We start from the raw sequence: 26,145 nt of genomic DNA, 5'->3' as shown, positions 1-26,145 counted from the left end.
ATAAACTTTGCATGGATCTTCCTTGATCTGCTTCACGTACCAATTACTTTAGTGTTGCTACAAGTCTCCTACAACAGAAAGTCAAAAATCTTCAAGCACTCATTAAGGAAACAAAAAGCTAGAAAATCAATGGGAGATGTACATGCATGACACATATATTGTTCATACCAGGAAATACAATATTTCACTCAAACTCTTTTTTAACTTTTTGACATTTTGTGCCAGGAAGAGTAAGAAGTAGTTCACTAGCTGGTCTTACTTAGACATTAAAAATAGAGTAGTTGATTTGAAGAATGCTAAATCCATACTTACCTCGAAATATATGTCTGAATTTCCGTTCATTATCATGAAGACCTTTGCAATTAGTTCCTGCACAATGGGCAGCTGTGAGTAATCCTGAAGGAACACGAAAAATGAACGAATGACACCCAAGTTCATGAGGAAGAGCAGTGTAAACACTACAAAGGAAGAGCAGTCCAAAACAATATCCTAGTAAACATACCATTTTAAGTAAGGCAGTTTAGAAGGAGCTTTGAGGTAATGGAAGACACTTGCGGTAGTTCAAGCTAGATGATTTAATGTTCTTTAAAGGGAATAGACCTGTTGTGCCTAGTATCAATCCTTAACAAGGCAACTCAAACAAAGGAAGGGAAAAGGAAAAACAAACAGGTGAAGCAAAGTGAAATTACAGGTACTTTAGAGATGTCATTTCACCAATGTATTTTGGGGATTGAATGATTGATTGAGCAGTTCCTCACTACTATCCAGAAATCATATGAAGAGTTCAGATAATATAATGGTAGACTATAGATGAAGGGAAAACCCATAATGATGGTCTCATTTTGTTCACATAACTATCATAGAAAAAGTCAGGAAAGAAATACCATAAACAGACAATTACTAACTACCTATGGGGAAATTGCAACTAGTTCTGACTTTAAAATGATTACTCGATGGATACTCCTTCTCATTTTTATTAAGTCTTCTTGGGATGAAAACTACAAGTCTAAAATTATTGAATCCTATAAAAATCCATGCGGAAATCCATTGAATATGCTAATACATTGTCCTAGCTTACTTCCCAATTCAACTCAACTAAAGCCAACAGATGCACAAGTCATCAATAAATTATCTTGACATAATAAGATACATAGACACAAGTACTATAGGCAAAGAATCAGTTTTATAGCACAACCTGAATCCAATTGTGGAAGCCAGAAACCTCTTCTTCACCACGCTGCTTAATTTCTCCTGCAAAAACATGTTCAAAAGCAGAGGAACAACCAAAAGTGCCACCACAGCCATAAAGATCAAACCAAAGAGCGGTCAAAAGCCTTCTGCTGGAACTTTAATATTTTTAAAGAAACATACATTTGAGACTTGAGATGAAGAAGGATGAGCATGGGACTTGAGACTACACTTACAGATACTAAAGTTTTGGCAAATTGAATACTTCTTTAGTCAAATTTCCTTTAAAATTGTTTCCCATGAATGACCTGTAAACAATGATAAGAGACTAAATGGTTGTATGATTCATACATTTGACAATTGTTGATAACTCGATGTAAGAAAAGATGTAGACTCGAAGCATCATATAAGTTAACTACACAAGGAACTTACAAAGTTTCTATATTAGTCCAGCTCTTTATGATATCAACAGGCAGTGGACCAAAGATATAATTCCCGGTTATTGAACTGCATTGAGGAAATAGACTCTTAATTACTGATAAGAAATCTCAATCAGATTACATATAGAAATTGAAGAGACTTATGTACAGTTTCACTATGCAAAGACATAGGTATACAACCTTCAAGGTACAAGCAAAGACATTAACACATGGAATAGCAAATCATACAGTGAAAAGTGAAGCACAAACCCAAAAAAAGAGAGAGAGAACCATAATTTGAGTGAATTGAGCTAAACCTCGTTCGTAGTGCCAACAAAGAGAAGTAATGAACAGTGAAATCACGTTTTGATGAAGAGCTTAGTATGTTACCACAGAACATGCGTGTGTTATCCATCCGTCTTCATCATCAATGTTATACTTGTCTCAACTTTTGCGACAAATTCGTTTCCAATACAACAAAGACTGTAAGCATGGTGAAGAAGACACAAAATTAATTCCTAGTGAGAATTGTAAAATCTAGCACAATGCATGAATATTGTTTATTTATAATATGTACACTTGCCTGTGAGTAATACAAACTAGCTGACAATGCCATGAATTACATCCATTAATCTGTAATTCATGACATTGTAACTGTCAGTAATCAAACTTACCTCTGAGTAATCAAAATTAATTATCTATTTATAATATGTGGACGGAAATATCTTCTTTTTTGGGTGTTACTTGCTTCCAAGACTGAGACTTTTGAGGTGAAGTAACTTGGGGAAGCTGAAATTAAACGAAAGCAGAAGGACCCAGAATCCCAGTTAAGTAAAAGCTTCCAGACTGACCCAGTAAGCCAAGCCTTCTCAACTGACCCAGAAAGGTTTTACCTCCAAAGTTAAAAACTCTCTTCGGACTCTTCTCGCAAATTTGATAATATAGTACAACTTTAGATGAATAATTTGATGATTTGGTAAAAGGAATTCATATACATGAAAGGGAAATCTCACCAAGCCTTTGGTATTGTTGATTTTGATGGATGAGGTTGACGTCGGCTAAAGATAGCTGTTGATGTGGATGGATATGCAACGATGAGGGATCAGATCTCTCGATCTCTAGATTGTTCTGGCACTCTCTCTCTCAACACCCCCCCCCCCCTTTTTTCTTTCTTTCTTTCTTTCTTTTGATCTATCGAGAGAGAGAGAGAGGAACCTGGAGACGGAAGCAAAGCGAGGATTACTTGGACGAAATTGAAACTTCACCTTCACGGTATCGAGGGAGAGAAGGCTGATGGGCTGTCTGAGATTGATGGTTTCTTCTGAACAAAAATTAATCTAAAGATCGAGAAGGATAGAAAGAAGAAAGTGTGCTGAGGGAGAGAACAGAGAAAAGGAGAGAGGATTTCTTATAAACCCTAGAAGGATTGGGTTCCTTAATAAGATAAACTTTGCGACAGAAGATTATAAGTAATTGACGCGACGACACCTTCTTGAAATAGTAAATTTTAGACGTGGTTGCGACGGCTAAGTTTCGCCGATGTAAAGGGTATTGTTTGGCCACGGCGACTGCGACGGTCTATAAACGGGGTAGCAAACTTCTTCAATCCTTGCGATAGCAAGGTTTTGCCGAGGCGAAAGAGTGGTTTTTGGCGACGGAAAAAGTATGCTGACGCAAACTTCCGTGGCTATTGCAATTCTTTTTTGTAGTGGCGCGTTCTATTCTAAAATATAAAATAAAAAAACGAAAAAATATAAAAAGGTGTATGCGTCTAACTTGGAGGTTTAATAAGTATGAGATATGTAAATATTAAATTTGAAGGACCAACTGTAATAACCGGATTTTTTTATAATTAATCAAAAGCAAGGAACATGATCATTTCATTCTTTACCTTTCATGATGATTGTCGATTAGAGCACTATGAATTGTTGCCGACACTCGATCGACCGACAGCAGAAACTTAATTCCTTTCCTCTCTATTTCTCTCTCGTTCTCTCTCTCGTTTCCTCTCGTCACAGTCGAAGAAACAAAACAGAGCTTTGTTCATCGTGCTGCACCATCCACCACAGACCACCAAACAACCTCAGACCACCTTCCACGGCTTCGCCTCGACCTTGCGCAGCTACCGGAGGTAACCTTGCGCGGCGGCACGGCCGGCAGCGACGGCGGCGACCCCGAGTCCGGTTTAGCTCGTTTTCGTTCCAAACTCGATATCTCGAGCTACAGAGCACCATTTCACTTGATTCTTGGCTCATTGAGCTCGCCTCATCTTCCTATACAAGCACCAAGAAGGATCGGAACTGGATCGAACGTTTTCACGTTCGTCGGAGCTCGACCCGTGCGGATCGAACAACCAACCTTCGGATCAAGATATCTCGAGCTATACACGATCGTTTCTTGTGATTCTTGGCTTGTTGAGTTCATAAGGAAGTTCTGAACAATTCTCCAGAAGGGATCGAGGCGTGAGGTTGTAGTTTTCACGTCGATTTTGGAGCTCGCCGGTTTCTGGAAAAATTCCGGCCACCGACTGATTTTTGGTACATTTCGATCCCTTCCTGTCATTTTTTGGTCTTGTGCTAGTTATGAAAAGTGTCCAGAATGAGAAAACGAAGGGGACAAGCACAGCCCCGATACCAATTGTGGTGGTCGGCGGTGGCTCTGTCCCTAACTCCGGCGGCCCTTTCCGGCCACCTCCGGATGTCAAAAATTTAGTTTCTGTCCATTTTATGATTCTATGTTTCGATACGATCATTTCGGCGTATTATACGCATTTTTCGGTTATCGTATGAATTAGTTATGAATTTTGAGATTTCGATCGATTTCGATCGTTAGATTTATGATCTGTGGAATTAGGACCGTCAGATGAACCTATAATTTTGCTATGATGATCGTATGACTGCCCCAGAGGCTTTGTGTGGTCATGGGCGAAGATCCGACCGTTGGATCTTCGTATAATTGCTAAACAGTGATTAGGGAGGCGATTCGTGAGAATCCGTCCGTTGGATTTTCGTATAAATTAGCGGAGATGTTAGTAAGGACGATTCAGGAAGATCCGACCGTTGGATCTTCGTAATGATTTTTGGAGGATGATCCTAAAGGCGATCTGTGAGGATCCGACCGTTGGATCATCATTTGATTTCGATCCGACCGTTGGATCATCATTTAATTTCGATCCGACCGTTGGATTGTCGTTTGATTTTGTCTTTGAGTTATTGGCTAAGTTAAGGTCATGTTTGATTAGGTGATCGACGGTTGGATTTGGCGGACGATTCGTGAAATTGTATTTTGAGCTGTTAAGAAGACGCAGCGGGAATTTAGAGGTGAGTAAACCTCACGTGGTTCATATTACGAACCGAATAAATTTAATTACCTTATTTTGTCGTAATTGCGTGAAAATATTTATGAAATAAATATTTGTTTTAAAATCATATGGACTTGATCAACTACGGTCCATGGGTAAGTAAAATGATTTTTACTATACAAATGAATTTCTCGGTTTTATTGCATGTGAACTATAGTTGGTATTAGTGATTATCCCTGAGCGGATAATTACGTATATATATATTTACGTGATTATATGTGAATGGTGTGACATTGAAGAGTGTGGAATTGGGATGATTAAATTATTATGAATTGACATGTGACTTACCATATTTATATGTGATGAACATGATTGATGAGTTCTTGTTAATATTCATGATTTACATTGGAGGATGTATAGAGTTAGAGAATGTAGGGTTCTGAGGATGAGGTGTCCGAAGTTCGACGGTTAAGGATAACCGGAGTGTTTGTGTGCTGAGGACGGGGATGTCCAAGGTGCGACGGTTTATTATTAACCGAAGTTGTGTGCTGAGGACGGGGATGTCCAAAGCGCGACGGTTTATTATTAACCGAAGTATATGGTGCTGAGGACGGGGATGTCCAAAGCGCGACGGTTTATTATTAACCGAAGTATGTCGCATTACTTGCACCTAGGCCAAGGTGACTGGTAGCGATGTGGTTAGAGCTCTAACGTGCTGTTGGGATGGACCAAAGTGGTGTTATGTGGGTTGGGTTTTTGCAGGACCAGTGTGGTGTATTGTGATTTGAGGATTGTGAAAATGTATTCCTTGTGGTTTTACATGAGTGGTTTGATGTCTCTTTGCAGACGTAATACTGTTGAATTTTACTTGAACTGAAATTTAATAAATCAACAGTTCTTTCTTTTTACTCATACGGGCTGTCAAAAGCTTACTGGGTTTTGTGTTGTTGCAATCCCGGTACACTATTCAAACGGTGTAGCGGATAACCCTGCAGGTCAGGAGAACCAGGACGGTGATCGGGCAGCTTAGAGTAGTGTTATGTGAATTACAGCATTATATTGTGAGGTTTGTTATGCTCATTTAGAGCTTTACAATTTTACTTTGTAAGAGTGAATTGTAATAATTAACTCGAGGTTTTCGAGTTTTGTGTTGAGTGGCGAGTGGTGTGTTTGTTTCTGAGAAAAAAAAATTCAGAACGTTATTTGTATTAATTGTTTATTCATGTTTCGGATTTGAATTGGTTATTCAAAATTCGGGGCGTGACAGTTTGGTATCAGAGCGTAAGGTACATATTTGGTGATATGTCAATACTTACCGAGTGATGGCCCGTCTGCAGCGGATCCCCATCATGTGCTCTCCGGTATTGGCAAAGTCATTGGGTATGTGTGAGTGTTAGGAGTTGTTTAGGCCGCTAAGTCGTCTTAGGAACGTGAATACTTTTCTTGTAGTATCGACTTGGTTAATATGGAATAGTATTGACGTATACTATGTTGAGTGTTATACATGTATTAACCAAACATACTATGCTTCCTAGGTAATGGAAATTCCGAGGGGTGGGCCTAGACGTCGTGGTGGGGGTGTAAGAGAAGGTAGAACTGGTGATAGAAACAGGTTCCGTCCCATAGAGGAGCTTTATGACGATGATGTAGAGTCTTCTATCGGTGTGCAACCTACTCCGCCCATGGGTGAAATGGCTGACCCTGGTCGTCTGTTGAGATTGGCTAGAGACATTAATCATCTGGGAGCAGCCAAGTTTCATGGAAGCATGGATTACATGGTGGCTGATCAATGGGTCGAGGATATGGAGAATTATTTTGAGATGATGGACTGTAATGAGATCGAAAAGAGGAAGTTAGCCACTTTCATGCTAAAGGGTGAGGCTAGGGTGTGGTGGAATTGTATGCAAAAGACCATTGATGTGACCACCCTGACTTGGGATGGTTTTGTGAGACTATTCCGAGAGAAGTACTTTCCAGCTTCAGTGAGAGAAAAATTGGAACGGGAGTTCCTCTCACTAACACAAGGGAAGATGACGGTGACAGAGTATGAGGCAGAGTTCTCTAGGCTATATAGGTTTGTGAAATCAATGGATGCTGAGGATTTGGCCAAGAAGTTTCAGCGGGGGTTGAATGCTTCCATTGAGCTTGATGTGGCCATTTTGGAACTGAAGGTCATGAAGGAAATTCTAGCAAAGGCTCTGATCATTGAGCAGCAGAACTTGATTCATAAGGAGAAGGAAACAGCTGAGAGGGATTTTCAGGGAAAGGGAAAGGCAGTGGCAGGTAACAGTGGATCCAGAGACTTTAGGGGTGGATCCTGGAAGAGACAAAAGACTCAGTTCCACCATCAGGCCCCAGCTAGAGTAGCAGCAGCTCCTCTTCCTCCTATTCGGGCCGTACCTGTCAGACAAGTTGCAGCTGCAGCGCCTGTGAGATGTTATAACTGCGATGAGTTGGGTCATCTCTCTAGGGCTTGCACTAAACCCAGGGCTAAGGGATGCTTTCGTTGCGGACAGACTGGACACTTTGCCAAGGACTGTACTCGACCCCATGTTGGAGGACGGGGTAATCAGCAAAGGCTTTTACCTCCAGTACCAGCTAGAGTCTTTGCAATCGGTCAGAGAGGCACTGGGGTGGAAGGTACCTTATCTGTTTATAACTATCTTGCTAGAGTATTGTTTGATACGGGAGCCTCCCACTCTTTCATATCTAGTTCAGTAGTGGATGTGTTGGGATTGATTGTCATGCCTCTTACTAGATCATTATGTGTTACATCACCTCTGGGTGTGTCTCTTGAGCTGGATATGTTTTGTGATGATTGCCCTATTGGGATAGGTGGTAGAGAGTTCTCTGCATCATTGATTGGGATTCCGGATCACACATATGATGTGATTTTGGGTATGGATTGGTTGAGCCCGAACCATGCATTGATTGATTGCTTTAGGATGATTGTGTCCTTCCGTATTCCTGGACAACCGGTGTTTCATTACCGTTGTCTGAGGTCCGACGTTGCCATGAGGGCAGGGATTTTGGCTCATATTGAGTCAGGGAGTAGTATTTTTGAGATTACAGGGATTCCTGTAGTTTCAGAATATGCTGATGTGTTTAAGGAGATACCAGGGTTGCCTCCAAAAAGGGTAATGGACTTCTCCATTGATGTGATACCAGGTACTGCTCCTGTATCGAAAGCACCCTATCGGATGGCTCCAGCTGAACTTCAGGAGTTGAAAGTTCAGATTGATGGATTACTGGCTCAGGGGTTCATACAGGCTAGTGTATCTCCTTGGGGTGCACCAGTGCTGTTTGTGAAGAAGAAGGATAATTCACTTCGATTATGTGTGGATTATCGACAGCTGAACAAGGTGACCATCAAGAACAGGTACCCTTTACCTAGGATTGATGACTTGTTCGATCAGCTTAGAGAGGCTACTGTGTTCTCAAAGATTGATTTGAGATCTGGATATCACCAGTTAAGGGTGAAGGATGAGGATATTCCGAAAACGGCGTTTAGGACCAGGTATGGACATTTTGAGTTCCTTGTCATGCCTTTTGGCCTAACTAATGCACCAGCAGCATTCATGGACTTAATGAACCGTACGTTCAGTCCTTATTTGGATCAATTTGTTGTAGTGTTCGTGGACGACATCTTGATTTATTCAAGGTCGTCTAATGAGCATGAGGAGCATTTGCGGATTGTACTACAGACGCTGAGAGAGAAGAAATTGTTTGCCAAGTTTGAGAAGTGCGACTTTTGGCAGAAGGAAGTCAAGTTCCTTGGTCATGTAGTTTCGAAGGATGAAGTTTCGGTAGATCCTTCGAAGGTGGAAGCGGTGATGAGTTGGAGTCGCCCTACCACCGTTACGGAAATCCGTAGCTTCCTTGGATTGGCAGGGTATTACAGGCGATTCATTGAGGGGTTTTCTGGTATTGCTTCAGCTTTGACCAAATTGACAAGGAAGGACGCTCAGTTCTTATGGACGGATGAATGTGAGAAGGCTTTCAACGAGCTGAAGACCAGGTTGACTACAGCACCAGTGTTGACTATTCCTACTAGCGGTGGTGGTTTAGTTATTTACAGTGATGCATCTCATCAGGGTTTGGGGTGTGTGTTGATGCAGAATGGTGGTGTTGTTGCTTATGGCTCAAGACAACTGAAGGTTCATGAGCGGAATTACCCCACTCATGATCTAGAGCTAGCTGCAGTGGTGTTTGCCTTGAAGATTTGGAGACACTATTTGTATGGTGAGAAGTTCGAACTCTTTTCTGATCATAAGAGTCTGAAATATCTATTCTCCCAAAAGGAGTTGAACATGAGGCAGAGGAGATGGATGGAGCTCATCAAAGACTATGATTTCACTTTGGAGTATCATCCTGGAAAGGCCAACGTAGTGGCAGATGCTTTGAGTAGGAAGCCCCGAGTAATCATGGCATCGCTCATGGTACAGGAGTGGCTCATGTTGGAAGCTGCATCCGAATTTGACCTTATGCCCACAAGAGGTGGACATGAAATCTTTCTCGGTAGTATGACCTTACAGTCTACCTTGATTTCCAGGATCATTCAGGGGCAGACACTTGATGAATTTGCCCAGGCGAGGATTGCAGAGATGACTGCTAATCCTAATGTGGAGGGCCCTTCTGAGTGGGCTACTAGAGCAGATGGGGGGTTGAGATTTCGAGGAAGATTGTATGTTCCAAGTGTTGATAACCTCAAGGAGGAGGTCATGCGGGAAGCTCATAGATCTCGATACACGATACATCCAGGTGGTACTAAAATGTATATGGACCTACGAAGACAATTTTGGTGGTATGGAATGAAGAGGGATGTGGCGGAACATGTGTCGAAGTGTCTTACATGTCAGCGAGTGAAGGCAGAACATCAGAGGCCTGCAGGGATGCTACAACCATTACCAATTCCGGTGTGGAAATGGGAAGATATCTCCATGGACTTTGTGACTGGATTGCCTAGGTCCAGGCAAGGTTATGACTCAATTTGGGTGATTGTGGACCGATTGACGAAGTCTGCACACTTCCTTCCTGTGGCAAAAACTTACTCAGGGGATGCGTTGTGTAAGTTGTATGTGAATGAGATAGTAAGGCTGCATGGAGTGCCTGTTACAATTGTTTCTGATCGGGATGCTCGTTTCACTTCAGAATTTTGGCGTAGATTCCATAAGGCATTGGGCACAGCTTTAGCTATGAGCACCGCATTTCATCCACAGACAGATGGGCAAACTGAGAGAGTGAATCAGGTGATGGAGGATATGCTTAGAGCTTGTGTGATGGACTTTAAGGGAAGTTGGGCGGATCATCTACCATTGATAGAGTTTGCCTACAACAACAGTTATCACGCCAGCATCGGCATGGCCCCGTATGAGGCTCTTTATGGTAGGCCATGTAGAACTCCTATCTGTTGGACAGAAGTAGGGGAGAAGGGACTCTTTGGTCCTGCACTTGTTCTGGAGACTACAGAGAAGATCACTACTATTCGGGATAGGATCCAAATAGCACAAAGTAGACAGAAGAGTTATGCAGACTTGAAGAGGAGACCAGTTGAGTTCGAGACGGGTGATTACGTATTCTTGAAGGTCTCACCTATGAAAGGCGTAGTGAGATTTGGCAAGAAGGGAAAACTCGCACCAAGGTATGTTGGACCCTTTGAGATTCTAGAAAGGGTTGGGAAAGTGGCATATCGTCTTGCCTTACCTGTTAGCATGTCTGGTGTACACAATGTCTTTCATGTGTCTATGCTCAGGAAGTACGTCCGAGATGAGTCCCATGTAATTGATCATGGTACGATTGAGGTAAACACGGATGTAACCTTTGTGGTTGAACCTGTTCGTATCTTAGATAGGTCTACGAAGAAGCTTCGTAGGAAGGAGGTTAATCTTGTGAAGGTGCTGTGGAGTCATCATGACGAGGGTGATGCATCATGGGAGTTAGAGTCTGACATGAGAGTGAAGTATCCACAGCTCTTTGTGGAATTGGGTGCTTGAATTTCGGGACGAAATTCCTTTAAGGGGGGTAGATTGTAATAACCGGATTTTTTTATAATTAATCAAAAGCAAGGAACATGATCATTTCATTCTTTACCTTTCATGATGATTGTCGATTAGAGCACTATGAATTGTTGCCGACACTCGATCGACCGACAGCAGAAACTTAATTCCTTTCCTCTCTATTTCTCTCTCGTTCTCTCTCTCGTTTCCTCTCGTCACAGTCGAAGAAACAAAACAGAGCTTTGTTCATCGTGCTGCACCATCCACCACAGACCACCAAACAACCTCAGACCACCTTCCACGGCTTCGCCTCGACCTTGCGCAGCTACCGGAGGTAACCTTGCGCGGCGGCACGGCCGGCAGCGACGGCGGCGACCCCGAGTCCGGTTTAGCTCGTTTTCGTTCCAAACTCGATATCTCGAGCTACAGAGCACCATTTCACTTGATTCTTGGCTCATTGAGCTCGCCTCATCTTCCTATACAAGCACCAAGAAGGATCGGAACTGGATCGAACGTTTTCACGTTCGTCGGAGCTCGACCCGTGCGGATCGAACAACCAACCTTCGGATCAAGATATCTCGAGCTATACACGATCGTTTCTTGTGATTCTTGGCTTGTTGAGTTCATAAGGAAGTTCTGAACAATTCTCCAGAAGGGATCGAGGCGTGAGGTTGTAGTTTTCACGTCGATTTTGGAGCTCGCCGGTTTCTGGAAAAATTCCGGCCACCGACTGATTTTTGGTACATTTCGATCCCTTCCTGTCATTTTTTGGTCTTGTGCTAGTTATGAAAAGTGTCCAGAATGAGAAAACGAAGGGGACAAGCACAGCCCCGATACCAATTGTGGTGGTCGGCGGTGGCTCTGTCCCTAACTCCGGCGGCCCTTTCCGGCCACCTCCGGAGGTCAAAAATTTAGTTTCTGTCCATTTTATGATTCTATGTTTCGATACGATCATTTCGGCGTATTATACGCATTTTTCGGTTATCGTATGAATTAGTTATGAATTTTGAGATTTCGATCGATTTCGATCGTTAGATTTATGATCTGTGGAATTAGGACCGTCAGATGAACCTATAATTTTGATATGATGATCGTATGACTGCCCCAGAGGCTTTGTGTGGTCATGGGCGAAGATCCGACCGTTGGATCTTCGTATAATTGCTAAACAGTGATTAGGGAGGCGATTCGTGAGAATCCGTCCGTTGGATTTTCGTATAAATTAGCGGAGATGTTAGTAAGGACGATTCAGGAAGATCCGACCGTTGGATCTTCGTAATGATTTTTGGAGGATGATCCTAAAGGCGATCTGTGAGGATCCGACCGTTGGATCATCATTTGATTTCGATCCGACCGTTGGATCATCATTTAATTTCGATCCGACCGTTGGATTGTCGTTTGATTTTGTCTTTGAGTTATTGGCTAAGTTAAGGTCATGTTTGATTAGGTGATCGACGGTTGGATTTGGCGGACGATTCGTGAAATTGTATTTTGAGCTGTTAAGAAGACGCAGCGGGAATTTAGAGGTGAGTAAACCTCACGTGGTTCATATTACGAACCGAATAAATTTAATTACCTTATTTTGTCGTAATTGCGTGAAAATATTTATGAAATAAATATTTGTTTTAAAATCATATGGACTTGATCAACTACGGTCCATGGGTAAGTAAAATGATTTTTACTATACAAATGAATTTCTCGGTTTTATTGCATGTGAACTATAGTTGGTATTAGTGATTATCCCTGAGCGGATAATTACGTATATATATATTTACGTGATTATATGTGAATGGTGTGACATTGAAGAGTGTGGAATTGGGATGATTAAATTATTATGAATTGACATGTGACTTACCATATTTATATGTGATGAACATGATTGATGAGTTCTTGTTAATATTCATGATTTACATTGGAGGATGTATAGAGTTAGAGAATGTAGGGTTCTGAGGATGAGGTGTCCGAAGTTCGACGGTTAAGGATAACCGGAGTGTTTGTGTGCTGAGGACGGGGATGTCCAAGGTGCGACGGTTTATTATTAACCGAAGTTGTGTGCTGAGGACGGGGATGTCCAAAGCGCGACGGTTTATTATTAACCGAAGTATATGGTGCTGAGGACGGGGATGTCCAAAGCGCGACGGTTTATTATTAACCGAAGTATGTCGCATTACTTGCACCTAGGCCAAGGTGACTGGTAGCGATGTGGTTAGAGCTCTAACGTGCTGTTGGGATGGACCAAAGTGGTGTTATGTGGGTTGGGTTTTTGCAGGACCAGTGTGGTGTATTGTGATTTGAGGATTGTGAAAATGTATTCCTTGTGGTTTTACATGAGTGGTTTGATGTCTCTTTGCAGACGTAATACTGTTGAATTTTACTTGAACTGAAATTTAATAAATCAACAGTTCTTTCTTTTTACTCATACGGGCTGTCAAAAGCTTACTGGGTTTTGTGTTGTTGCAATCCCGGTACACTATTCAAACGGTGTAGCGGATAACCCTGCAGGTCAGGAGAACCAGGACGGTGATCGGGCAGCTTAGAGTAGTGTTATGTGAATTACAGCATTATATTGTGAGGTTTGTTATGCTCATTTAGAGCTTTACAATTTTACTTTGTAAGAGTGAATTGTAATAATTAACTCGAGGTTTTCGAGTTTTGTGTTGAGTGGCGAGTGGTGTGTTTGTTTCTGAGAAAAAAAAATTCAGAACGTTATTTGTATTAATTGTTTATTCATGTTTCGGATTTGAATTGGTTATTCAAAATTCGGGGCGTGACACCAACTATAGCCACCAAAATTTTTCTCAATTCTCGAAAAAGAAAAGATATTGTGGGGCTTAATTCTCTTCTGATGAGCAATATATGAATAGACCTAAGCCTTAATCTCAATACATCGATCAAAATTTGGAGAGCTTTCTAGAACAAGTCCAGAGGATATGCAAGAGTTCAAGCGTGACCGTGGACCGTGGTCAATTGGAAAACCCTCCCCATCCTCCAGTGGCCAAGTCATGGCTGGTATTTAATTTGTGATCAAGGATGTACTATCAATAAAAAATAAAAAAAAAGAGCAAGAGTTTTGTGTCTCTCGGACAAAAGGATTTACAGGTTTGACAATATAATACCAAAAGAAGAAGACTATGGAGTTGTAGGATCATCCAATGGTTAGGTGCTTACTCAATGTCTCCATCCTGATCCTCAAGTTGCAAGATAAAAGTTAAATACCCTAGTGAATCCACTCTTGAATGCTGAACTTATGAATCAAACCCGAAATTCCAGTATTCACGTTCAGCCATTAAAAAACTCATCCTTGTTGAGAGACCCGAGACAAGTAGTGAAGACACCATAGGTGATTCTTCGATTATCACTCTTTTAATTAGTTTTACTTACGACACAGGGAGAGACTATGATATCTCTGTGTGGTAAGCCCGGGCCAAGTTATTTGTGGGATGGATGGTCGCCCGGAGTCACAGGTCCTTCCGACAATATGGTATTTCACAAGAAAATTATATGCCTTGTACATTGATGAGTGAGACAATAGAGAATTTAGAAGTGATGTCTTTTAATGTATCATCAACATTGGTAAGTTCAAAGGCAGAGCCATGTCAGAGTCGGTCCTGAGTCTTTCAAGGCCCCGGACGAGAGTCATTCTTAAGCCTCGTATTTGTATATTAATAAACTTGGATATAAGTCATTGTTTCTAAATTTGTCAAGAGTGCAACAAAGTCTATATAAATTTTAATTTCATAATTTTTTGAAGATCAACACAACTACACAAATCAAATGAAATTTCTTTCTTAACTAAAATGAAATTAAAAAATTTAAAAACAAATTATCTTTCAATGAACATGTCAAACTCTATTGCAAAATTCCAACAACCAAAAAAACCCTTCGGTAAAACTCAGCAAAATCATAAACAAAATGTGCATTAGTAATGAGAGTTAACCAAATTCATTAAAAAAAGAAGCATAATCTCTTTCTCATTCTCTATTGTAGTCTAAAAAAGTAGAAGACATACCTCTTTTTATTATTTCGAAAATCCTAATTTCTGGAGATGCAACAAAAAAGAAAAGAAAAAAAAACACTGAAGAGAAAACCATAGAAAAGAAATATCATATGCGGCAATGACTCGATGAGCTTGTGAGAGATGATGGATTAAGAGAGATGTGGAGGGAAAAGTTGAGAAAAGAGAGTGTCTTCTTGTTTTATGGAAGAAGAGAGAAAGACATTGGTCACGTTGCAAAGAAAGAGAAGAATGACCTGGGACAAAGATCCCAACTTTTATTTTAATTAAAGGGTGGTGTTATTCACACACCCCATCTATTTTTTCTATTACTTTAATTCAATTTTTTTTTACAAATTATCTTAACTACCCTCCTTTGCAATTCTGTTTCTTTTTCTTTTTTCTTTCTTCTATTTGGCAAGTCAATTATCTCCAAATTCTAAACCCTTATTTTTCCGTAAACAAAGAGTACTTCAAAACTCTTTGCAATTCTCTCTTTTCTTTTCCATCAAAAACTTCTCTAGCTAGTCATTCAATATTACGTAGAGCATCTCCAAATTTTGTGTACTTCATCGGCTGCAGTGTGAAAGCTTATTGCTAAAGTGGATAAAATGTTGATTTTCTTTGATTTGAGGATGAATGCACCTAGAGTAAGAATCATAAACAAACAAGCATTGAGTTTGGTGCTTTGCAAAGTATGAGGACAAACTTTGCAATTTAGATTCAGTTAGATGACAAATTCCTTGTCTAATAATACAGGTCATTCCACTCAATGAAAGTATTATTTCTCCTTCATTTATAGGTAAAAAAAAAATTTGATTTATTGTGTAATGATATTTGATTCATAATTCATGATTGAATTGCCAAATAAAAAGAAAAAAAAAAAACAGAATTACTAGAGAGAGTAGATAGGGTCATTTGTAAAAAAAAAAAAAAATTGAATTAAAGTAATAGAAAAATAGATGGGGTGTGTGAATAGAAAAAATAGGTGTGTGAATAGCACCACCCTAATTAAATACAACTTCTTTGACTTTTTAGTTTTTCTGATTAGTTTTTTTTTTCCTATATCATTCCAAAAATGCCCTCTCACCAAACACATATATACATTGGGCTTTTACAATTGGTGCCCCATTTCTTCTGCAGCCCTGGGCTGTCGCCAAGGCCGGGCCTGAGCCATGTTGGGGCACGGTGGGTCCCATGCCCCAGTGAGATTTTCATTATATTTGTTTGTGGTTTCATATTAAGAGCAACTCCAACAGCTTCCCTATAATTTCTGTATAATAGGGAAGCAAAAGTCAAAACTTTAGCATCTTTTTCTTCTCCAACTCCAACAGATTCCCTATTTTAAACCAATCTCTAAAATCTCCATATTCTTCCTTAAAATTTTAGAGATTGCTGTAAATATAGGGAATTTGGTTTTCTCTTTCCTCATTTTCCCTAAAATAGCGATAGTTATAGGGAATCTGTTGGAGCAAAAAATGCTCATTTTTCCCTAAAGTAGAGAAAAATCCAAATATGGAGAAGCTGTTGGAGTTGCTCTAACACAAAAGGCTGTTGTGTACCTGTGCCATTCTGGCTTGAGTTGAATGAGAATTGCATGCTTGGTTAAAAAAAAAACAAATATGTGAGGGTTGGTCTCAAGTTAGAATGCTGCTACTATCAACAATATGTTAATATTTTGTTTGATTTCTTTCTGTTTTTAACATTAATACTATTCTTACTTCTCAACAAAAAAACATTAACACTATTCTTTCATATAGTTTTAAAGTTTAAATGTTTTAATGTTTGATCAATAAAATATTTAATTTTAAAAAATAATATTGATCTTTCCCTCATCTTATTCTAATTTTTTATTTTTCTTAAAATTTTGATATATTCTAAGTTTCAAATTTTTTTTTTTTTTACTTTCAAGTACCCCAATGGAGATCAATTTGTGGTTCCGCCACTGCCGTACGTACGTTCATCGACAGCATTATGGCTAAGATGTTCGAGGCATTAGTCAGTAATAGAAACAAAGATATTTACTTGGTGGAGTCTAGCTGGTGGTGATGTCTTACTTGTGAGAACACAATATGCCGAGGGAACAGAAGTAGGGTTTCGACATCATGTGGCTGGATGTGAAGTCTTCAAACTACGAGTGAGTACTGATTGTTCCCGTGATGTGCAAGCTGTGTCAAGCTGCAAAGCTTGGGCTGTCATGCATTGTTTTTCGGCACAGATGGATGGCGTTTCTTTACCAATTGGAAAGTTTTCACTATTTGAAGAAGATCGTATATACTTCACTGCTGCTATCCTTGAAGAAGGCGTGCGACACATCATATATTACCGGAACATGGTGTATATTCTCTAAAAGACAGAAGCATCAAGCAAATTCCAAATCTACTACATCGTCTATTTCCCACATTCTGCTAGAATCATTCTGGTTTCCCCCAACAATTGATGATAAGACTGTTTATCTAGATTGCGAAAACATGAACTAATAATTTGGACGCACTTCAATTGAGCACTGATGGTCATTTAAATCTCCTGTATTATTTGTTGCTATATAGTGATAAAGTAATCTGAGGTTCACATCCAAAACCAATTGGCAATAGATGGAGTGGTCCAAACCCTTATAAACCCATAGGCAAGGTCCCATTTTTCCCATGTGGGATGTATATATATTCTCAACACGCCCCCGCACGTGTGGCGAATTTTTCAAGCCATACACGTGGACAACTTGGGTGACGTGGAGCCCGTGTGGCCGTTAGGCATGCACACGTGGGTAACCTGGCTCTGATACCATGATAAAGTAATCTGAGGTTCACATCCAAAACCAATTGGCAATGGATGGAGTGGCCCAAACCCTTATAAACCCATAGGCAATGTCTCATTTTTCCTATGTGGGATGTATATATATTCTCAACATATAGTACGTACATATGTCCAAATCATGTGTACTTAACAAGTAATAGCTTTGAATTCGATTTAGTTCTTTTCGTTAACTGAGATTCTTATAACTAAATTAATTCGGTCTTCTTCATTCTCGTACGTCAACATGTTTAGGCATTCTTTTCAATTACCTTGTTCAATAAATCAAATCATGGGATGGGGGAAGCTTTTCTGATAGTTGGTCACTCTTTTCATGGCGCTTCGAATTGCTCTTACCCTCTAAACCAAATCCTCTATTTTATTTAATGGACTAATTTCAGTTTACCCCCCTGAGGTTAGGGGTCGTCATCATGTTAGTCCCTCTAGTTTCAATTTAATCATGTTAGTCCCTGTACTCTCAAATTTCATCATCCGTGTCCAATTTCTACTATTTCGTCCAATTTGGACAGTTAAGTCTGACTTTTGAGGGCTAAAATGGTCATTTCAAGACAAAAAAAAAACTATAAAAAAAAAAAAGATTTTTTTTTTCTTTTTTGCATTTTTTTTCTGTTTTTTTTTTTTTGCATTTTTTTTATTTTCTTGTTTTTTTTTTCTTTTTCTTCGCTTATTATTATAGGGAAATGATGGAAAAGGTCACATTAAAGTGTGAAATGATAAAAATGTCACCTAGTTTTCCACTTGATAAAAATGTCCATTATGAATTGTTAATAATACTAATTTAGTCCTTATTAGTAATGAATTAATGTTAAAAAAGGTCAGTTTTAAATTTTTCTGATTCCCATTATGCCCTTAGAGTAAAAAAAATCCTAGAGCTCAAATCTTCTCTCTCTTGTTCTTGGCTATTTCGGAGAGAGACCAAGGGAAGGAGCAAAAAATTTCCAATTCCCGTTGGATTCCGGAATCGGAGGGCGGCGGCGGCTCGATTCCAGTGAATGTGCTTTGTTGCAACCGTGATAGTCGGCGCATGTGCTTCTGATTCGTCGCCGATTGCTGATCCCGACTTGTGGTATTGGACTTTGAATTTTCTGCTTTTGGATTTTCGATCTGTTTTTGTAGATTGCATCGACTCTTGCGTGAAATCTTCATAGTTTTTTTTGTTATTTTGTTGGAGTAGGAGTGAATTGTAAGGTTATCTCAATGTCTAAGATCTCACACCAATCAGTGGCTACGCCTACTAGCTTGGCCTCGGTGTCCACTATTCCGGCTTGCAAGGTAATTCGTCTATTTTCTTTCACTATTTCGAGTTTAGATCTGCTGGCATACATCAAATGAAAATCTGGCTTACAAATTATGTTTTTTATGTTCTGCACAAGAAACACTTGTAATTTGGATCTAAATGAATAGTCGAAATCTCGGTCCAGGTTAATTAGTTTTCACCATCAGAGAGATTCTAAGGAGTACAATCAAATTTTGCGTTGCACAGCCACCAATTTGGTTGAGTTAATGAATTGAATTCCTTTCTTTGTTTGGTTTATTAATGTGAAAACCTGTTCAACTAAAGAGAAAAAAGTTTGAAAACATGGAACACGGAGTGAACTCAGTTGTAAATTAGAGTGATCAATTCATGTTTGCTGGTTAAGAAGTGATCTTTATTAAAATTCATGTTCTTGGAGGGGAAATAGATTTGTGTAATGAAGTACTAGACTTGGTTATCTATTTCCTCACTCTCACGTGTATCTGGTTTCTGTGTTTTTAGTTATTTGGTAAGGTAGTGACATTGCAATAATTTGGTAAGGTAGTGATTGCATGTATGTTCTTGGATGAGAAAATTGACTATGTGAGATATAGTGATTGCAATAATTTGGTAAGGTAGTGTCTCGTTCTTTGCTTTTTCTAATGAGCCATCTTAAGTTATGTTTTGTTGTAGTTCTGAAATTTTACTTTGATAATTTCTCTGTGTTTTTGAAAGAAACATATGCGCCTCTTAATGCCAGAATTTCAAGTGTGCTGTGTAATTAAGTGATGAAAACCGATGGATTAAGTAGATAGAGCTGTGACGTAAGAAACAAGTAGATAAGGTTAAGTATAGACTCATGTGGTGAACTTACAAGGCATGATATTTTCCAGGTCAATCAGTTGGTTCAGGTTGCACAGAAGTGCCAGAGTACAATTGTTGAAAGTGGATCTGATGGGGTTTCTCAGCAGGATCTACAAGCAAATAGTAATTTGTGAGTTTTTGAGGTGATCAACCAGTTTGGTATTCAATTTTAATGTCTCCTCATAAAGAAGTAGGGCTTCACTGATGTTGTTTGTTTCCTTCAAGGTTCTGCCAGCTGGGCGGTAGCTCGCAAAGAGTTTGGAGTTGCAGTCACTGAATGACTTGGCTTTTCTAAAAGATATGTGAGGTGTTTGCAGGTATATTTTATTGCATTCATGGACGTGATCGTTGAGTTAGATAATGTTCAGTTTTTATGTCATGTATATCTTTATACTTGAATTTTATTTAAGTTGCTAACTTTCTAACTTTTAACAGATATAAGAGGTTGTGAACAACATGAAAGATTTGATCGAATTCTGCCAGGAAAACAAAGTTGGCCCAATTGGTATTTTCCTGTTTTTCATTCCTCTTTCCATTTTGTAGTTCTCTGCTGCTGCTTTGCATGGAGTTGAGCATATTTTTAGTAATTTCTTGTTCAATTAGTTGTATATTTGTATTCCGGCACCATCTTAGACAGATTCTTGAACAAACCATTATATGGTTTTTCCCCTGATATCCGCTTGGTATTGCTTGTAGCTTTAATTTACTCATTCTATGAGTTAACTATCTTCTGGTGAAGTAGTTGTAGTGTTCAATTTGGAGCTAATAGGCATGCTTCTTGAGTATTATGTTTAATTAAGTTAATGGAGGTTTTGGACATGGTGGATCTAGACTTGATTGGAATTAGCTTGTTGTCGTCTTCACATCTTTCTTGTAGGAAGTAATGTTGCTCTTGTTTCTTGTATTTGATATATAATGCGGTGAAGTTGGTATTTGGCTACTTATTTCTTGCTCTCATTGATTCTTTCTCACTTCCTTCCTCCCTCTTTGTTGTGCCAAACTTTTTGTGAGCTCCTGTGTTTTGCTTGTTGCTTGTTTCAGTTGTTGATTCTATTTCTTTATATTGATTTCTTTGATTGACCTTCTGCTGAAAATTACAGAGGACTTGCAGGTTCATCCTCGACATGCGAATGCAACCAAGCTTCAGATGCAAAGGATGCACGAAATGGAGCAGTTAGCAAGTGTTCAGGGCATGCCAACTGATAGGAACACATTGAATAAGCTAATGGTAATAACAACCATCACATGGCCAGGGGAGGAGGTTTGAGTGGCTCTGCACAAGCAGCTTTAGCGCTGACCAATTACCAAAATCTGCTGATGAAGCAGAACTCGATGAATTGAAATGCAAATTCTTTTTTTTTATTCTTAAATGAGGAGCGATTCTTAAACGAGCTCTCATCTCAAGATTATATGAGAATTTCACTTTTTTTTTTTTTTTTTTTATTCTTCTAGCTTCTTCGAGTTGCTTCGTAACTAGAGACTTGGTCACGCTAATGACTTCACTGGCCAGTGACTTGATCAGTGACCTGTGTATAATAATGACATGGTCAGTGACATGCAATGTGATTTGGCCAGTAACTTGGTCAGTGACGTGTGTATAACAGTGACATGCAATATGACCTGGCCAGTGACTTGGCAAATAACATGTGACTGACAGTGACTTTAACAGTTACGTGATCAGTGACATGGTCATGACTGTGACATGTAACTGACCAAGTAACTGATCATGTAACTGACCAAGTAACTGATCATGTAACTGACCATGTCACTTACAATGTATGTAACTGACCAAGTAATTGAACATGTAACTGATCGTTGTCATTGACATGGGCAGTGACTTTGCTAGTGACTTGAGGTTAACAGTGACTTGGACAACGATTGACAGTGACATGTTTATGACTGTGACTTGGCCAATGACTTGAGGTTAACAATAATTTGGGTAGTGACCTCACTAACTAGGGACTTGGTTTGGCTTGGCTAGAGATTGACAGTGACTTAGCCACTGACTTGGCCAAAAATTGATACAGACACATGGACAGTAACATAGACATTTATGTGGAGATAATGAATGTGTGTAATGCTGTTTAGGTTGTATGCTTTACTAAAATGGAAGTGTTGCTAGTTCAAATACATACTTTATAGGATCATATAATGAAACTGGTCAGTGTGGTCACTGGCCATGTCGCTATACAAGTCATTGGCCAGAGAAGTCACTGGAAAAGGCTAACTCATTGACAACGTATGTAACTGATCATGTAACTGACCATGTAACTTACAATGTATGTAACTGAACATGTAACTGATCATGTAACTAACCATGATCAAAATTACTTTCACAGGTAAATTGGTTCAATTCTTGCTCCTCACCCAGATTCCTCTCGAGGAGATTTCTACTCACCTAGATTTACCTCGAGAGGATTATTCCTCACCCATATTGGTTTTGAGGTGATTTCTCCACACACCCATATTAGCCTTGAGAGGATTTCTTCTCACACATATTCGTCTTTAGGGAATTACTTTACTCCTCACCCAAATTTTCTTTAAGAGGATATCTCCTCACCTAGATATCTCCTCAATACTCCTCACCTATATTAGCTTTGAGAGGATTTATTCTCACACAAATTAGCCTTTAGGGAATTACTTTACTCTTCACCCAAATTTTCTTTAAGGGGATATCTCCTCACCCAGATTTCCCTTGAGGAGATTACTCCTCACCCATATTAGCCTTAAGAGGATTTCTTCTCACACAGATTAGCCTTTAGGGAATTATTTTACTCCTCACTCAAATTTTCCTTGAGGCCGGGGATATCTCATCATCCAGATTTTCTTAAGGAGATTACTCCTCACTCATATTGGTCTTGAGGGGATATCTCCTCATCCAGATTTCCCTTGAGGAGATTACTATGAATATATGCAATATGACTTGGCCAGTAACTTGATCAGTGACAAGTGTATAACAGTGACATGGTCAATGATGCAATGTGACTTGGCCAGTGACTTGTATTACAGTGAAATGCAATGTGACCTAACCAGTGACATGAATATAACAGTAACTTGACAAGTGATATGCAATTGCCAGTGACATGTTCAGTGACTTGTCTACTGACTTGTGATCAACCTTGGACATGGTCAGTGACATTGACTTGTTGAATTCAAAAGATGCCAAAAATTAGAATGTGCTGTAAAAATCTATAAAAGTAATGTTTTATTAAGGAAAACTAAACATAACAGTGACATCATAAAAATATACAAAAAGCTAATTTATTTAATAAACTGGAGTTTACAATTCACCAGTGACTTGCATCCTAATTAAGCCTTAGGCAAATTTCTAAAACTCTAAATTTGCAGAGATCCAATTGTACCTATGTTCCGCAAATATCTTGATTATATGAGCTTTATATTGCAAAATATCCTTGCTGAGTTTCTTCTGAATCCCCTCCTCTTTTAAAAGTTTCTCCATGTAGTTCACCTCTGTCTTGGAAAAATCAAGTGCCGGTTGTGATATTTCAAGCCCTTCCTTTCGAACAATGGACACATACCTAGAAGTGTTGTAGAAGAAGAAGAATATAGAGTTTGAGCAACAGAGTTTTACAGTAGTTCAAATGCAAGCAAGCATCCTAAATTTGCTAAAAGGAAATGCAGCTACAGTACCGTTGAGGATTGAAATTGTCAACTCCAAGGTCCTCATCCTGTAGAAGAATGCGACTATATTGATCAACTATATCAGGATGTAAGAAACGCTTTGTGAACCACCTAGGCATCAAGAAAGCTATCACTCAGAAACGCATCTAAAATAAGCCAACTTCTAATACAAATGAAATGATTGAAGGCATGAAGATAAGTCATGTGTACCATTTTGTTTGATTGACTGCAGACACATAAATGACAAGATCATTCCATTAAAATTGCTTCCACTCATCAACGTTACCATCATAATGAAAAAGCATCACAACAAAACCACTTGACAAAAACTGCATTATAGTGTATAAGATCAAACACAAAGCCAATTCAATAGAATGTCAATGCAATATAATCTATTAAATATCACATTCCAACTTTGAAAAAGGCATGAAACATCAAATAACATAATTATAAAAATTTCAAATCAGCAACAGTAGTTCATTAGTTCAAGAACTTGGAAACTTTGAAACGTTCTTTATGAGTTTTCATGCCAAATCCAATGAGTCTAGAAGAAAAACGTACAAACACCTCATAAACACAAACCATATGATCCTCTGCGCAAATGACACCTCATTTACGACTAGATTTCTGAAAGAACTACTCAAATCAATACAGGACCTAGTATACCATTCAATTACAAACTTAAAATAAGTGCAAGCAGAAGAAATTCAAATTAACATTTAGATCACATTAAAGGAGTCTTCACCTCATTAATTAAGAATCTACTCTCTAAGCATGCTGCGCTTCACCCCAGTAAAGTTCCTTCAATTCCTTTTTAGCGCACCGTGCCTCATGTCTTTCCTCCTTGATAGCCGCCTCACTCAGATATATATTCAAGTTATCATCAAAGAACCAATAGAAATTTACCAACACAACTACAAAACAGAAATTACAATTCCTGGAATTATCAAATGCCAAAATCAGTAGCTATGAGATATTTGAATACAAGTTATATGCTCCCAGTTTGAATAATTACTTCATTTCTACAACTTCATCGAGTGCTAGCAGCTATAGATAGTACCTACTAAAAGCATTTGGGAAAAATAGACCAAATCTAAAAGCACTAAACTAATATCATTATGCAATGTAAGAAATCCATGCTGTCGTTGCCATATAAAGCAAGGCCTATTTTGGGTCACAAGCTTCACCAAAAATAGAAAGCCAGAAAGCCTAGCCTCGATCTTCTATACAAAGCATAGGGTATAGCTTCATAAGCTTTAGATGATAAAGTCATGAGCCTCATAATTAAAGCTGGGCAGTAATTTATGATTATCTCTATAGAAAAAGCCAAACTTTACAGAGAGACATAATAATCAAATAAACAACATGCATGTTCAGAATGCAGCCAAGAAGTGAAAAAGAAGGGCTAGTATTCAGAATTAGAAGCAAACTGAATTGGATAGATTGATTGATTGGTGATGAAGGAGAGTAGTGACCTGGCGGGATTTTGCAGTAATCGAAGTCGGTCCACGACGTCTTGTTGAAGACCTTGTGGGACGGCCAACCGGGGTTGGGGAACATGGCCGAGATAGAGGAACTGAGGAAGTGAGCAGAAAATGCATCAATATCATACCCAGTGATATTGAATATAGCAATGCGAAGCAGGTTCCTCGTCTAACATTCAGTCATTCACAACAAATACTATAGTATTCAGACTCCTAATTCACATAACTATTGCTACTTTCCTCAGCTCAATCATACAAACTAAACGCCTAGCAATCAATCATGATAATCCAGGGTGTCTTCAACCACAATTCAATTGAATTAGCAATCACTCAACTACGAATAACAACTAAGATTTCCATGACCAAGATCTACATGCGAGAGATCGTTACTTACCAGAAGAAGCCCTCTAACCAAAACGGTTTGCTTCTGAACCGGCATGATCTTCATGATTCTCTCAGGCCCAGCACCGCGGCGCCTACCGCCGCGACCACAGTCACCTCCGAACCTGTGGCAGAAGCCTCCACGCTCAACATCGGCGCCGCCTCCTCTTTCAACCATGAATTCGAGGAAGACGCCAGCTTGGATGGAACATACGACGTTGTTTACCGAGCAGGATGGAGTTGTTGCCTCTCGGAACTTCCAGCTCCGCCATTGTTTGCCACGGCCGCTGTCGTTGTCGTCGACGAAGGTCTCAAGGAAGAAGAAGCCATTGATTTCTGAGCTTCACGAACGAACAGATAATCCAGATGCAGAGAATTTGAGAGAGAGAGAGAGATTTTGGTAGGGGTCGAGTGTTCGAATGGACAAGGGTTAGATGAGCTCCAGTAACGGGAGGGAGGGAGACTGAGAGCTGCCAGTGGCAGTTTTCGTAATTGTTGTTATTTTTAGTGTTAGATTGATAAGGAGTGACCTAAAGTATCATGAGGACATTTGTGTTATCTGAATTATCATAACACACTTTAAAATGACCTCTTTTATCATTGTCCCTATTATTATTATTATTTTTTTATAATTTTGTCTTCAACCTATACACCACAAGTTATAATAGGTTTATAAAAACAAAAAAAAATACTCTAGGTAGTTAAAAAGCCGCTCGCTGGTCTACGATATTTGTGATATATCTCCGATAAAGCGAAGAATTTTAGGATATATCTGTAAAATATAATAGGTTTATAAAGTGAAGAATTTTAAGGTATCCTCAATAAAGTGAAGAA

At 39.3% G+C, this 26,145-nt stretch overlaps 2 protein-coding genes and 3 long non-coding RNA genes across 9 annotated transcripts; 2 read left to right on the top strand and 3 right to left on the bottom strand.

The window, feature by feature from the left end:
* LOC133736774 (uncharacterized) lies at positions 1–1,370 on the bottom strand. The gene is made up of 3 exons (XR_009859713.1): positions 1,196–1,370; positions 313–369; positions 1–68 (listed from the first exon to the last, which is right to left on the bottom strand). It is a non-coding gene; the product is annotated as an uncharacterized LOC133736774 (long non-coding RNA).
* A 521-nt stretch (positions 1,371–1,891) lies between these two features.
* Positions 1,892–2,540, bottom strand: LOC133741417 (uncharacterized). Its single transcript, XR_009861905.1, has 3 exons — positions 2,501–2,540; positions 2,282–2,396; positions 1,892–2,090 (listed from the first exon to the last, which is right to left on the bottom strand). It is a non-coding gene; the product is annotated as an uncharacterized LOC133741417 (long non-coding RNA).
* A 3,906-nt stretch (positions 2,541–6,446) lies between these two features.
* LOC133737164 (uncharacterized) lies at positions 6,447–8,893 on the top strand. The gene is made up of 4 exons (XM_062164774.1): positions 6,447–7,548; positions 7,744–8,183; positions 8,379–8,800; positions 8,845–8,893. Exons 1-4 carry the CDS (start codon positions 6,447–6,449, stop codon positions 8,891–8,893), a joined length of 2,013 nt encoding a protein of 670 aa, XP_062020758.1.
* A 9,486-nt stretch (positions 8,894–18,379) lies between these two features.
* On the top strand, positions 18,380–21,631 carry LOC133740913 (uncharacterized). 2 transcript variants are annotated; one of them, XR_009861498.1, is made up of 6 exons: positions 18,380–18,772; positions 18,881–18,978; positions 19,834–19,934; positions 20,030–20,121; positions 20,240–20,309; positions 20,905–21,631. It is a non-coding gene; the product is annotated as an uncharacterized LOC133740913 (long non-coding RNA). The 2 variants fall into 2 exon arrangements; XR_009861497.1 differs by having other exon boundaries at positions 19,834–19,947.
* Positions 21,632–22,991: 1,360 nt separating this feature from the next.
* Positions 22,992–25,764, bottom strand: LOC133741030 (uncharacterized). Of its 4 annotated transcripts, none has more exons than XR_009861563.1 (6): positions 25,325–25,764; positions 24,922–25,022; positions 24,192–24,383; positions 23,657–23,775; positions 23,456–23,557; positions 22,992–23,343 (listed from the first exon to the last, which is right to left on the bottom strand). XR_009861563.1 is itself a non-coding variant. In XM_062168963.1 (3 exons), the coding sequence occupies exons 1-3, from the start codon at positions 24,194–24,196 to the stop codon at positions 23,133–23,135; spliced, it is 318 nt and encodes a 105-aa protein (XP_062024947.1). In that variant the 5' UTR covers positions 24,197–25,141; the 3' UTR covers positions 22,992–23,132. The 4 variants fall into 4 exon arrangements, 1 of the variants encoding a protein (XP_062024947.1); XR_009861564.1 differs by having other exon boundaries at positions 24,192–24,360; XR_009861562.1 differs by having other exon boundaries at positions 24,192–25,022.
* Positions 25,765–26,145: the final 381 nt, after the last annotated feature.

This window comes from Rosa rugosa, chromosome 3 (genome assembly GCF_958449725.1).
Source record: "Rosa rugosa chromosome 3, drRosRugo1.1, whole genome shotgun sequence".
NCBI lineage: Eukaryota > Viridiplantae > Streptophyta > Magnoliopsida > Rosales > Rosaceae > Rosa > Rosa rugosa.
The sequence above is the reverse complement of the archived record's forward strand: the minus strand, read 5'-3'. Positions and strand labels throughout refer to the sequence as shown.

Excerpts from the sequence above, each read along its gene's own strand:
- LOC133737164 (XM_062164774.1), top strand. The coding sequence starts at position 6,447 with ATGGAAATTCCGAGGGGTGGGCCTAGACGTCGTGGTGGGGGTGTAAGA. Across the intron at positions 7,549-7,743 it reads GAGAGGCACTGGGGTGGAAG|GTGGTAGAGAGTTCTCTGCA; the intron begins GTACCTTATCTG and ends CTATTGGGATAG. Across the intron at positions 8,801-8,844 it reads AGCTTCCTTGGATTGGCAGG|CTTTGACCAAATTGACAAGG; the intron begins GTATTACAGGCG and ends GTATTGCTTCAG.
- LOC133741030 (XM_062168963.1), bottom strand. Across the intron at positions 23,344-23,455 it reads GACAATTTCAATCCTCAACG|GTATGTGTCCATTGTTCGAA; the intron begins GTACTGTAGCTG and ends CAACACTTCTAG.